This window comes from Microtus pennsylvanicus, chromosome 1 (genome assembly GCF_037038515.1).
Source record: "Microtus pennsylvanicus isolate mMicPen1 chromosome 1, mMicPen1.hap1, whole genome shotgun sequence".
Classification (NCBI taxonomy): domain Eukaryota; kingdom Metazoa; phylum Chordata; class Mammalia; order Rodentia; family Cricetidae; genus Microtus; species Microtus pennsylvanicus.
In genome coordinates, this window is record NC_134579.1 from 205,590,577 (window position 1) to 205,603,469 (window position 12,893).

Consider the following 12,893-nt stretch of genomic DNA (forward strand, 5'->3'; position numbering starts at 1 on the left):
CCGAGGGATTCTAGCCGGGAGCTACCTCTGTGGCTACCCTGCCCAGTTTAGGATAGTTCCACCAAAACTGGCATTTAAACCTCAAACACCCATGTAAAACACAACATCCTCATGACAAAATGCATGTGCTTCTCTTGCAGGTCTGTGGCCGTGCTCACTGAGTGCATGAGAAATAAGATACTGGCCAAGTTCTTCCGGGAGCGCCAGGAAACTCTGAAACACTCACTGCCCCTGGGGTCTTATCTCTTAAAACCAGTTCAGCGGATTCTCAAATATCATCTTCTTTTACATGTAAGTCTCGGCCCTTGCTATAACTCTTGCCAAAGGATGGGAACTTGGGGTGTGTCTATTAAGTTGGGGCGGGGGGCGATGCCAGAAAATGTTGTGGTCATATGGAAACGTTTTCTACACTCATGCTTCACAACTGCTTTAAGGAATTAGAGACGCTTGTGTGCTAGGGCTACAGCCCCATCAACAACAGCCAAACTGAAGGATTAATTGGAACTTGGATAGTGATAGGGCTGAGGAATGCCTTGTGCTGGACAGGGTCAGTTTCAGGCAGGAAGCTAGCATCTCAATGAAAAACAGATTCCTCTTCCTGTTTTGCCCTATTTCCATTAGACCCAATGGAGTAGGCAGCTGGGAGGGAAAACTTTTCTAGACTGGCCCTTGTGTGAGAGAAAAGAGAAAGTGCTTGAGACGGGGCGGACAGATGAACAGTGCCATCTCTGAGTAGGGGCTTAGCCTCACTTCTGGCTATTGACCCTTCCTCGTGGTTTCTACTACTTGTATAATAGTCAAGAAGGCTTTGGAAATGAGATGGATGTCGCTCTCAGATTCACCTCTCAGATTCTCTAATGAAGTCTGTAAAGATGGAGAAAATTCTATTGATGATCATTTGCGTTCTACAAGTAGGATTTGCTTAGTTTTGCAGTGGAGGGCGGCAGAACAGTGGGCTTGAGGAGCAGAACCCTGAGGCAAGTCTGTCTGCCTCCAGATCTTGTAAGGTGTCATGTTCACTGTGGCTCATAGACATTCAATAAAAATGAAATACTGTTTGCAATCTGCTAGTCTGTATACCAGATTAAGAATCTTTTCCTAGAGGGATTTTAGAGGTAGAGACAGAAAGATCAAGATGTTGGTGGTGTTCTCAGCTAGACAGAAGGTTAGGAGCCTGCCTGTGCTACATAAGACTTTCCTTCAGACCAGGCGGTGGTGGCGCACGCCTTTAATCCCAGCACTCGGAAGGCAGAGGCAGGCGGCTCTCTGTGAGTTCGAGACCAGCCTGGTCTACAAGAGCTAGTTCCAGGACAGGCTCCAAAAAACCACAGAGAAACCCTGTCTCGAAAAAAAAAAAAAAAAACTTTCCTTCAACCAACCAACCAATCAATCAAAAAATAAGTAAAAATTTAAGTAAAGGGATTTTAATCCAGAGCTCTGTTTTATCAGCCTGCCTGGTATCTCTCCCACCCAGCTACTAATCAAGCCCAACCCAGTCTCGCTTCCAAGATCAGACAAGATCAGGCGTGTTCAGGGTGGCGTGACCATTGACCGTGTGTGGTGTCTCTTTTGAAATGAGTCTATGTTTCTAACTGGGGCAATCATTTCTGGTTTGCTGAATTCACATATGTAAAATTTTACCAGAAAAATGTCTTTGTCTACTTGCTTAAGTAGCTCTTCCTTGGAGAATCATCTGTTGTCTTATGAAGGCACACTGGAAATAGTTCCTTAATTCTTACACCAATCCTAATGACCAGCTAGATTTAGGGGGGTAAATTTGCTAAGTCAGTGTCCAGACCATTCTTGAAAAAAAAATAACACCTTCCCAGAATACATCTCTGCTAAACTATGTTAATATGACATATAAGACATCAGTCTCCTAGAGAATCAGATAGCCATCAATCAACAGAAATCCAAGGTCTCAGCTCCCCTGAGCAATCAAGATCCTTACAAAAACTTAATTGACATTTATAAATGACTATGAATGAAGGAATAAGGAAAGAATGGTAGCTGAATTAATCCCAAATTATCTTCTTGTTGCCTTTGAGGTGTTTTTGCTTTTACACGTAGCTTAGAATATCCCTCCAGAATTGACATCACATCAGAGTTGAGCCATGCATGTGCACCCTCGCAGGAACAAACCATGAACCTAGAGAAGCCATTTGCTTCATTGACCACGTGGGGGGGGGAAGGGTAAAAATCTAATAACCGATTTCTTTTTTTAGGAAATAGAAAATCACCTTGACAAGGACACCGAAGGCTATGATGTTGTGCTCGATGCTATAGACACGATGCAGCGAGTGGCCTGGCACATCAATGACATGAAGCGGAAGCATGAACATGCTGTCCGCTTGCAGGTGAGCCAGGCAGCAGTTCCCAGCAAGTGCTCCAATGCATCGCTCTTTCCAGATCACACGTTCAGGCTGCATCAATAGTGCCCCTCACTTACAGTCCTCATCCCAGTTCTCCCTGAAGACAATATTGACCATTGATTAGAGTGGTTCCATAGTGATGAGGGAGGCCACTCAGACCCAAAATAAACACACAGAAACTATATTATTTGCAATACTGTTAGGTCAATAGCTTAAACCTCTTTCTAGCTAGCTCCTGTATCTTAAATTAACCCATTTCTGTTAATCTGTGTATTGGCACGTGGCTATGGCTTACTGGCAAGGTTCTGGCGCATCTGTCTCCTGTGGTAGCTACATGGCATCTCACTGACTCTGCCTTCTTTCTCCCAGCATTCAGTTTAGGTTTCCTGCCTAGCTCTACTCTGCCCTATCACAGGCCAAAGCAGCTTCTTTATTCATTAACCAATAAAAACAACACATATACAGAAGGACTTCCCACATCAACATAGGACAAAGTTTATCACTTTTAAGCTAATTGGTTTTGTTATCGCTTCTTTGATGACCCCGATTAAATATGAGTCTCCCGAGGCTTTATCTGATATCATTACAAGTCAATTACAATTCTTGCTAAGCAAATTTTCTCCAAACTATTTAAGGAATTTAAAGCCCATATTCCTCTCTCACTAGTTTATACAAAACCATGACATACAGTGTTAGGGAGATGTAGGGCAAGTGACCCATTGGTGAGAATAGAGGCTGAAGCAGCTCCTTTGCATTTCACTTGAGACATGAATCTCAAGCACATTATTTTAGTCTCTTCAGGTTTAAAACGTGACAGTCAGGTGACAGGTTTGCTAAGGTTTGTTCAGTACCAATATTATAAGCCCTGAATTCTCAGGAACTTTTCCACTCCCACAGAAACTTTTGGTTATGTCCTAGACTCCTCAAAAAATGAGCCACTTAAAGAACAAAGAGCTGGGGAGAAGGTTCAGTGGCTAAAAACATTTGCCACTCTTGCAGGGGATTCAGGTTCAATTCCCAGAATCCACACAGATGGAGGCTCACAAATATCTGTAACAATTCCAGGGATCTGACACCCTCTTATGGCTCCATGAGTATCTGGCTCACACATGATGTACATACGAACATAGATGCAGGCAAAACACTCACACATAAATCTTAAAAAAAAAAAAAAAAAAAGCATTTGGCTCAGGATCTAGTTCTAAACTCATGACCCTCCAAGTGAGCCTGAAAGATAAAGAGTGAAGCCACAGCTGACCCAGCGCAGGAAAGAACGTGTTCTTCTTGTAGGTCAGAAGAAAAGGTTAGATCGCACCTGTAGGCAACCAGAGTTTGGTGTGACGTCACTGTCAAAAGTCAGAAGTGAAAGCATTTTATTCTCCCAGGCTGTATTTATTCTTTTTCCAGCATTAACAAAAAGTTTAATCATTCAAGCGGTTTTTGACAAATGTAATATCAGACATCTTTTATTAGCTAAAAGGCTAATTTTTCATTCTGTGTCAGTGTGCCTGGCATTCTGAAGGTGCTGCTAAATCAGACCCTAGCGTTACTCCATATCTACCACTTCTGTCTGTAGCCAGCAAAAGTTATCTTGCTTATGTGATTGGTTGTTTGGTAGTAAGACGAACCCAGGGGTTTGTACAAGCTCCACAAATATTCTACTACTGGGCTACAACCCCATCTTCCCAATGAAGATGGTCACCATCTTGTGGCTTTTCTTAATTAAGTAGGACTTGTGGCTATTTATAGTTTTCAAGGTAATGAAATCAGCTTCCTTAAAATTTTGTCGTGTAACAAATCCATTGTATCACCTATTCATATTCTCTAAGTTCCGTTGAAAGTGCTAAGACCAAGTGGCCAAGGTATGTCCATTTCCTTCTAGAGAGATGAACTTAAAGTTGGGAAAGTCCTGAGAAAATGTCCATGGTTTTACCCAGGCTTCAGTTGTGAGTTACTAATGTATGGTATAGACTCAGTTTCTAGAACATTCTCAAGTTGAAAACTGAAGGTTTTTAATTCAAAGAGAAGAGAATGAAAGGTTAGAGGAGGATGCTATCTACGAAGGCACCACCCTTTTGAAAGGTATAGTTACTGAAACCAGCCATAATGCTGGATCATTAAAGTATGACAACAAGCAATTGATAGTTCAGTAATTCAATTTATTTCGGGTTAACACTTAACTGATATAGCCTTGCCCCATAAACAGTGATTTATGTCAGTCACCGTCCTTGAAGTTCAGTGACAGGCCACTGGGTCTGCGATGCCTTGCCGTCTGCCTAGTGTTTAATCTGGGGGGAATTTCCTTTTTCTTAGGAGATCCAGAGCTTGTTAACTAACTGGAAGGGGCCAGACCTCACCAGCTTTGGGGAGCTGGTACTTGAGGGGACCTTCCGCATCCAGAGGGCCAAGAATGAGAGGACTCTCTTCCTCCTGGACAAGCTGCTTCTCATCACAAAGAAGAGAGACGACACCTTCACATACAAAGCTGACATCCCGGTGGGTCCTCGCAGGGTGGCAGGCAAGGCCTGGGGGTGGGGTGGCTTGTTGCGTGCCCAGTGTGCCTCACATACTGTGTTCTCTGGTGCAGTGTGGCAACCTCATGCTTGTGGAGATCATAACAAAGGAGCCGCTCAGCTTCAGTGTCTTTGACTACAAGAACCCCAAGGTGCAGCACACAGTCCAGGTAACAGGCCAGTCACTCCTGGGTCCCCACATGGGAGAGGTGCGCAGGGCCCAGCCACCATCTCTGCATTGCCTCTCAGCTCACTGCTTAAATCTCCTCTGTAGGCCAAATCCCAGCAAGACAAACGCCTCTGGATTCTGCACCTGAAGAGATTGATTCTGGAGAACCATGCGGCAATGATCCCAGCTAAGGTGAGAGAGAGAGGTCAGTCAGAACACAACACACAGCACACAAGGTGGCTTCTGAAAGGGCCCAGGCCCTAGCCAGGGGTCTGTCTGACAGGAAACAAAGCCCAGCTTCAAAACAGAGCCTGTAATCCTAGCAATCAGGAGTCTGAGGCGGAAAGATGGCCAAGCAAAATCCTGTCCACGAGGTTGAACTTTGACATATGAGTGTGTGTATATGTGTGTGTGTGCTTGTGTATGTGTATGGAGGGAGGGAGGGAGGGAGGGGGGGGAGAGAGAGAGAGAGAGAGAGAGAGAGAGAGAGAGAGAGAGAGAGAGAAAGGAATCAATGATCAATGGCACCAACTACAGATTTACATGTCTTAGGCTATGGAGGCAATGTTACTAGCTGCTCCTCTCCCCCCACCCCACCCCCAAGAATAAAGGGGGACAATAAGGAAGCTTATAAAGAACTAACAGAAAATACAGGGAACCCCTCTGAGGAGGTCTGAGAGCCTCAGGAGGCTGTGTTGGGTCCTGTGGGAACAGCAGGAAACCAAGCCCAGTTTGGCGGGAAAGGAATTTACCAGGAAAGAGCAAGCTGATCGCCTAACCCAGATCTGTGTGTGTGCTGGACGTGGGGAAACAATTGTGCCGAAAGCCAGGTGGCCTGGGGCAGAAGGACAAAGTGTTCAGCCCTAGGCAGTGAGGGGGAGGAAGGAAAATGCCTCCTGCTTTCGTGAAGGATGAGGAATGTTCTTATGAAGTTGGGGTGAGGGAGGGGACCCGGGCTGAGATGACAAAGTAAACAAAAACAGGTGTGACACCCTGCTCACCAAACACAGCTGGTGTTGGGACCAGAGGGCCAGGAGATAGGGCAGAGGTAAGGCTGGGGTAGAGGAAGTCGGCGGCGAAGCAGCCCATGGAGCACAATGCAGGGAGCAGATGCCAGACAGGTCACCCAGGCAAAAGGAACAGATGTCACCCTCTGAGATTGCACTTGAGTCGGAAGTTACAGGAAGGGCTTGGGGTTGGGAGTTAACCAGACGGGCTGGGCTCACGGAGGAAACCTAACCGGTTAGATGGGAGCAGAGGAGCATCTGACAAGGTGAATGGAGGTGGAAATTCAGGTTCTGGCAGCCCCTGGGATTAGGAGAAATAGTGATTGAAGCCCTATAGTTTGACAGGATGGCCCACAAGAATGTATAAAGGAAACAGGGACTCCTGGGAATCCCAGCAAGTCCTCTGCTGGGGGGGGGGGGGGGGAGCGGCTTGAAAGACAGCCAGGGAGAGCTGTGAGGACCCGGAGGAGGGTACCTGATGAGGAAGGCGGGGATAGCAGCTAGAAAGTGGCATTGAGATGCAGAAGATGGATTTGGAGAGTGTTTGCAGTGGGTTAAAAGAAATGAGGAACCGGCTGAGTGGAGACATTTTTTTCCTCACAGAGTTCAAAAAGGTGTGGTTTAGAAGGCAACTCAATCAAAACAAGGCTTTCCATCTGAGTGATAAACAAGGTGTTGGTTGGTGAGCTGTCTGGGAAGATTAGGAGGTAGCAAGGATGAGGAAGGGCCATTGTGGTGGTGGTGAGAATCGTAAATACAGGAATGATGGGGGTAGCCTCGGAAAGAGTTGAAAGCATGTTCCCTGAACTGGGTAGAGAATGAAGAGAGATGGCAGAGGAACGCTGAGGGGCTTAGGACAGCATGAAGGGTTAGAGGAGCTGGTGTGGGTGATGAAGTCATCCCCTGGATGGATGGAGCAGGCGTGGGGTGAGTGCGGGAAAGTGGAGAGGGTCAGACTCACGCTAAAGAAAATGGTCTGGTTGTTCATGGTGACTCAGCTCCTTTCTGATAGGCACCAGCGATCCACCTGAGGCTGCCACGTGAATCAGTGTGATGGTGTCGTGGCAAACTGCTTAGCAACAGTGGAAACTGCTGTAAGAGACTATGGCACTCACGAGTTCCTCTCTAGGGGTGGCAGAGCTGGGGAAGGGAAAGGTTCCTACAAGGAGAAGAGCGCACATGTTCATGAGACTGTAGCTGTCGTGACTATGATTCCTGGCTGAGTGGGGAAGAGATTTCTGGTCTGTGGGCAGGTGGTTCGTCAGGAAATATGGAATCTGTAGTTGAAAACAGTTCTTAGTACCTTGCCTGGGTGGCCGGGCAATCCTGGTATGTTCGGGTTCTAGGACGGCTGAACTGCCCTGCTGCTACTGTGGAATAGGGGACATGGGTGCTAGAAATAAAGTAGCAAAAGACTAAGATAAAGGGATGAGTAGCCATCTGTGGGGATGGGACGATGTCTGTAATGGGACCAAGAGGAGGGAGAGAAAAAGAACCGAAAATGGGATCAGAGTCGGCAGAGGGTCACCGGGTGGAAAAGCCAAAGGAGTTCTGGGGAAGAAGAAATTTGTCTTTGGTGGGTTGGTTGGTCTCACTAGGTAGCCCAGGCCAGCCTTGAACTTGGACTTCTTCATCATAGCCCCACCCCCACCCCTGGCCTCCTGAGTACTGAGATCGCAGGTGTACCCCAGGATGCCCAGCTTGCCTTCTCCATGTTCAGCCTGATCTTTAGGAGCTGTGCCAGTAGTGGCTTTACGTTCAGGAAATGAATTCATAGAACTGTGCGCTTGGCCTGAAGTGTGAGTTTCCCTTCATCAGGTATGGTAAAAGACCAGAGAACTCAGGCAGAACAGTGATTGCCTCCTCTCGTGGTTACTCAGAGGCAATGCCCTTCTGAGACGTGGCACCTCGTCTTTGATGTGCCCCTCCTACTGTTTACAAGAATCCTAGGAAAATCAAATTGCTTAATAAGATCCTGAAAGGCAATTATAGTCAATTACCAAATGAGGCAGCTTCGGTGCCTGTCCTCATCCTTCTGGTCTATGTATTCCTGGTGGTTTCCCCTTGGTGCTTAAAACAATTAATAAAGGCACAATACAATTATTCTTTTCACTCAAGTTATTAGTCCATTTAGAATCTAAGATGGATTTTAATTTACAACTTATTGAACACATATCCATCGTGATAAGTACACTTACTTCACACTCAGTAAAATATCTCAGAGATGGGTCGTGTTCTCCGCCATATTAGAGAAATAAAATCAGAGGTTCAGAAACAGGAAGTAAATTGTCCAAGTTTTATAACTAGTGTATGGCCAAATTCAGATTCAAACCCAAGTCAAAATCTGGCTCCAAAGAGCCTCTACACCATATTCTCCCCCACTAGAAATGAAAACATAACCTATTTAATATACTTTTATCCACTATAATGTTAAAAATAATTCCTTGCCCTATTTAAATAGGGTAATTAAATGAAGGTTTTTTTTAAATCTTTCATCGAGACTATTCAATTGTTTTCTTAAAGCTTTCAAAATATATTTATTTCTACGAAATCAAACAAATGTATAATGGGACACTTTAAACAACAAGACATGTGTAACCCCGGCTTCTAATGTCAACACAGCTGGCGATGAGTCACTGAAGGCTGCCAACCTCCACCCAGACGGCTGACTCCCTGATGGTCCTCAACTGCCACCTAGTGGACAACAGGGGAATTCTTTTCTGAAACAATTTACAGGATTTAAGGGGATTATGCCATTTTAGGGATTAACTTTGTTAAGGAAATTTCTTGGAACTAGTCACATTCCCCATATATATAAACTGAGCCAAATTAATTGAGCATAAGTATGAAGTAAGTGCCTTTTCATTTTGAATATTAACACAAAACTAGAAAACAGCTTTCCAGAGATTAAACCACCACTTGTGTTTTTAAATTAATTCCAACTAGTAACCTCAGATTCCAAACATAAAACAGAAATACAAGCGTATGACGCAGACAACTATTATTTCTCAAAATTAAGGTAACTCTTGATATTTTTTCCCACCTGTGCCTCCATCTTTATTTTTTAAATTACGTGTGTTTACCAGATAATTTGGCATGATATCATAGATTGCAGCAAATTAAAAACAAAATCATTTTCGTTATTACAGCATGATGTATGTAGATTAGACTATGTTATCCTTGAGGGGAATGTAAACAGCATTAGAAAGCAAGAAATGTTACCTTAACGGACTCCCCCTAACAATCAGCAAAAGGGTGGGTTAAGAGAGTTCAGCTTGTTTCTAAGTCTCTGGGCATTAGCAACATGTGACTACAGAAACAGCAAAACGCAAAGTATTCTGGGTAGAACGACTAAGTGTATGGAGAGCGGAGCCTCAAGACATCAGGTTCCATTCCCCCAGAAGGGTAGAGACAGGGGCCGTGCCTGTGCTTGTCAGTTGATGCTAACAGCACTGCCTTGCAACCTTAGAGTTGAGAAAGCGCATCCAGAGAGGTGAGAGCCACCCGCTCTGGTCGCTCTGGGTGACCACCTGAACTGCAGCTGGACTTCCGTGGGCTTGCAGCTGTTTCTTTGCTTTTGTTTTTTTACTAGACTAACAATACAGTATAAAACTATCTACAAGAGTATGCTAAGCAACCTAGAGCTGATTTCGAGTTTACAGGAAGATTCTACAGGCTCTGTACAAAGGCAGCATCTCTACATGAAGGACTTGGGTGCTGCAATCTTGTTCTTGCTTCATTTCTGTGGCTGTGATCCCCTGATGAGAGAAGCAGCTTGTGTGGGGGCGGGGGAGTTGTTTCAGCTCACAGTTCAGGTTATACTCCTTCATAATGGGGACATGAATGAAGGCAGGAACGTAAAGCCACCAGTCACATGACACCCACAGTCCAGGGCGGAGAGCCTCCTACTGAGTTCACTGTCTCCGCTCTTATATAACTCAGGACTCAGCCTCAGGGTTGTGACCCATGCCAGCTGGCCTTCCCATACCAAAATAAAGAAGATAATCCACTGCCCCCACAGATATGCCCACAGGCCAACTTGATCTAAACCAGCAGTTCTCAACCTGTGGGTCGCGATCCCTTTGGGGGTCACTTAAGACCATTGGGGAAAACACAGAGATTTTCATTACAATTCATAACAGTAGCAAACTTACAGTTATGGAGTAGCAATGAGCTAGTTTTATGGTTGGCGGACACAACAGCACAAGGAACCAAAGTAAAGGGCCCCAGCATTAGGGGGTTGAGAGCCATTGCTCTAGGCAGTCTTTCATTGAGACTCTCTTCCCAGGTGAGTCTAAATTGTGTCAAGGTGACAGTCAAAACTGACCATCAAGTCTTCGCTGTATTGTGCCGAGTGGGCAGCCCCTGCTACTCCCCATGAGGGACTCCCGTCGAGTCCCCTGAACTATGTATTAATGCCTAAAAGAAATCGCGAGGGTTGTTTTTTAATGTTCTGTTTTCTAAAACCCATTTATTTGAATGTGATAAGATCTCTGTCACATTTGGCAGTTTAAAGAAGAAATTGGAGAAAAAGATTCAATTATATCTACATTTTTTTTTTTGTTTTTCAGGCCAAGCAGGCAATACTCGAAATGGATGCCATCCGTAAGTTTTTGTTCCCTTAGCATTCTTTGAGAAGATGCCATTATCCTTTTTGTGTCTGTCACGTTCTTATCCCAAAGCTTGTAAAATGTCAGTTATGGGAAGCCAGCGGCTGCTCACTTGCTCTTAACAGCTGGAGCAGACATGAGCATCACTTTCTAGGACGCCGCCTTGTTTCTGCTTTGGTTCTCCTGGTTCTCCTGTAGCATACTCTATGGCTGGTCACACCTCTAGTTTCTGCAGGTCCTAAAACTGTCAGGTGCACCTCCAGGGAGGACTCTTCCTCTCACCTCCACCACAATTAAGGAAGGAAGGAAGGGAGGGAGGGAGAAAGGAAATACAGTGCATTTACTTACCCATCCCCCCCCCCAAAAAAAGGTCCCTTCTGATCATCTACAAGAACCTTTATCGCTTGAGCACTACTGGTGTTTCTGATGTAACACAAAATTCCAAAAATCACAGCCACCCTATATGATCACCATACCTTCCGCTTTGCAGACCATCCAGGCTTCTGCTACAGCCCCGAGGGACAGATGAAGGCACCGTGTGGCTCCAAAGGAGGCCCTGCACCCCATCGGCAGAGGCGGAAATCTGGTAAGCAGGAAGTTGAACTGTAATGCTGAGAGGGACAGAAAGTGGGTACCTTTCTGACTGGCAGACATTTTCTGACTGGTTGTTGGTTCGAATACATCTAAGGCTAACAAGAAAAAAAAAACAGAACGCCCCTCAAGCCTTTCTTATTTATTTATTTAGCTTTATTTATTTATTGGTTTCTCGAGACAGGGTTTCTCTGTAGCTTTGGAGCATGTCCTGGAAACTCACTCTATAGACCAGGCTGGCCTCGAACTCACAGAGATCCACCTGCCTCTGCCTCTGGAGTGCTGGGATTAAAGGCGTGCGCCACCACCACCCGGCTCTCTAGCCTTTCTTTAAAACACCTCTGTACTTAACTCTTTCCTGGTAAATATAAACTATGTCAACCAGCAAGGTATGATGGCACATGCCTTTTGTCCCAGGCAGAGGCAGGCAGATTTCAATGAATTGGAAGCCAGACAGAGCTCTACAGTGAGACCCTGTCTCAAATAAACAAACAAATAAACAAAACAAGCAAAATGTGTAAACCAACTGCTTCTGCTTTTTACAGTACCTCCCCATTGGTAAGGTCTCCCTTCCGCCCTATTTGCTGTTACTGGTATACCTTGTGAATGACACACACAAGAGTATTCAAGCTTAACATTTCGATTTGCTTAGTGTTCTCTTAGCTCTCAGTTCTTGGTTTTATATGAAAGAGTATTAACAAAGTCCACTTTACCCTTTACTATAGGAAAGGAATGCCAAGATATGTAGCAATTACAATTTTCATTTATAAGACCCTCACTGTGGGGTAGACCAAAAAAAGGAATAAATAAATACCGGTCTCTTTGATAAAGATTTGGCATATGCAGATGGAAAAGAGGGTGAAAAGACCGAGGAAGAGATTCCAGGAATGAATGAGACTTCAGTCAAAGACTGATATCCTTGATGGGATGGGAAGTAGAGGCACAGGGTTGGAATCGTCCACGCAGAGCCCGAGGACTTGAGCCAACAGACTGCAGGGCAAGTGGTGGCTGTCAGCAGCTCAGCCTGGCTGGAGTGAGGAAAGAGGACAGTGCAGAGTGGAAAGAGAGATGGGGAGAGAGGGCCGCAGCTAGGAGGCTGATGACGAAGGCTAAGCAGGCTGTGTATATGTGTGACTGTGGCAAGGCAAAGGAGGAGTTCAAACTAAGCATGCGTGCCTTTAGTAGAAGCTGGCTTCGGGTAAAGAGCCAAGTAGGCAAGGAGTTGTGCATCCCTCGTCCCCGTCCAGTCTACGTCCTCCCCCCACCCCCACCTCATGCGGCAGCCGTGCTAGTCTAGGGGAGAAATGAAGGCCTAGACGGTACGGGGACGGGATTAGGGATGCAGACTGGTGACTGGGTCGGCTCACTATAAGCTTTCTAGACTGGTGGGTGAGAACGAGATGAACTGAGAATGGCATCGTGGTCCCTAACTTGGGAGACACAAGTCATTGATAAATCAGCTGGTAGCAGATGGCGGGTGAAAACCCACGAGGAAGCAGTGAGCTCAGATTGAGAAGAGAGAGGTGGCCGGATCCAAAGCCTGGGATGGAAAATCCTAAGTTGCCAGCTGATGGGCTGCAGTGGCAGCTGCGGGAGCTGTTCCACGGCTCGGCCTGTTGGTAAAGTGGCAC

General features: G+C 45.6%; 1 protein-coding gene across 5 annotated transcripts in view; it reads left to right on the forward strand.

Moving 5' to 3' along the window:
* The window catches only part of Plekhg1 (pleckstrin homology and RhoGEF domain containing G1), a 216,957-nt gene that overhangs the window by 185,711 nt on the left and 18,353 nt on the right, over positions 1-12,893 (forward strand). For all 5 annotated transcript variants that reach the window (XM_075949674.1, XM_075949703.1, XM_075949680.1 and 2 more), the window contains 7 exons: positions 141-291; positions 2,226-2,357; positions 4,686-4,868; positions 4,960-5,055; positions 5,160-5,246; positions 10,633-10,666; positions 11,162-11,257. In XM_075949674.1, the coding sequence (XP_075805789.1) occupies positions 141-291; positions 2,226-2,357; positions 4,686-4,868; positions 4,960-5,055; positions 5,160-5,246; positions 10,633-10,666; positions 11,162-11,257 (779 nt within the window). The remainder of the gene's footprint in view (positions 1-140; positions 292-2,225; positions 2,358-4,685; positions 4,869-4,959; positions 5,056-5,159; positions 5,247-10,632; positions 10,667-11,161; positions 11,258-12,893) is intronic.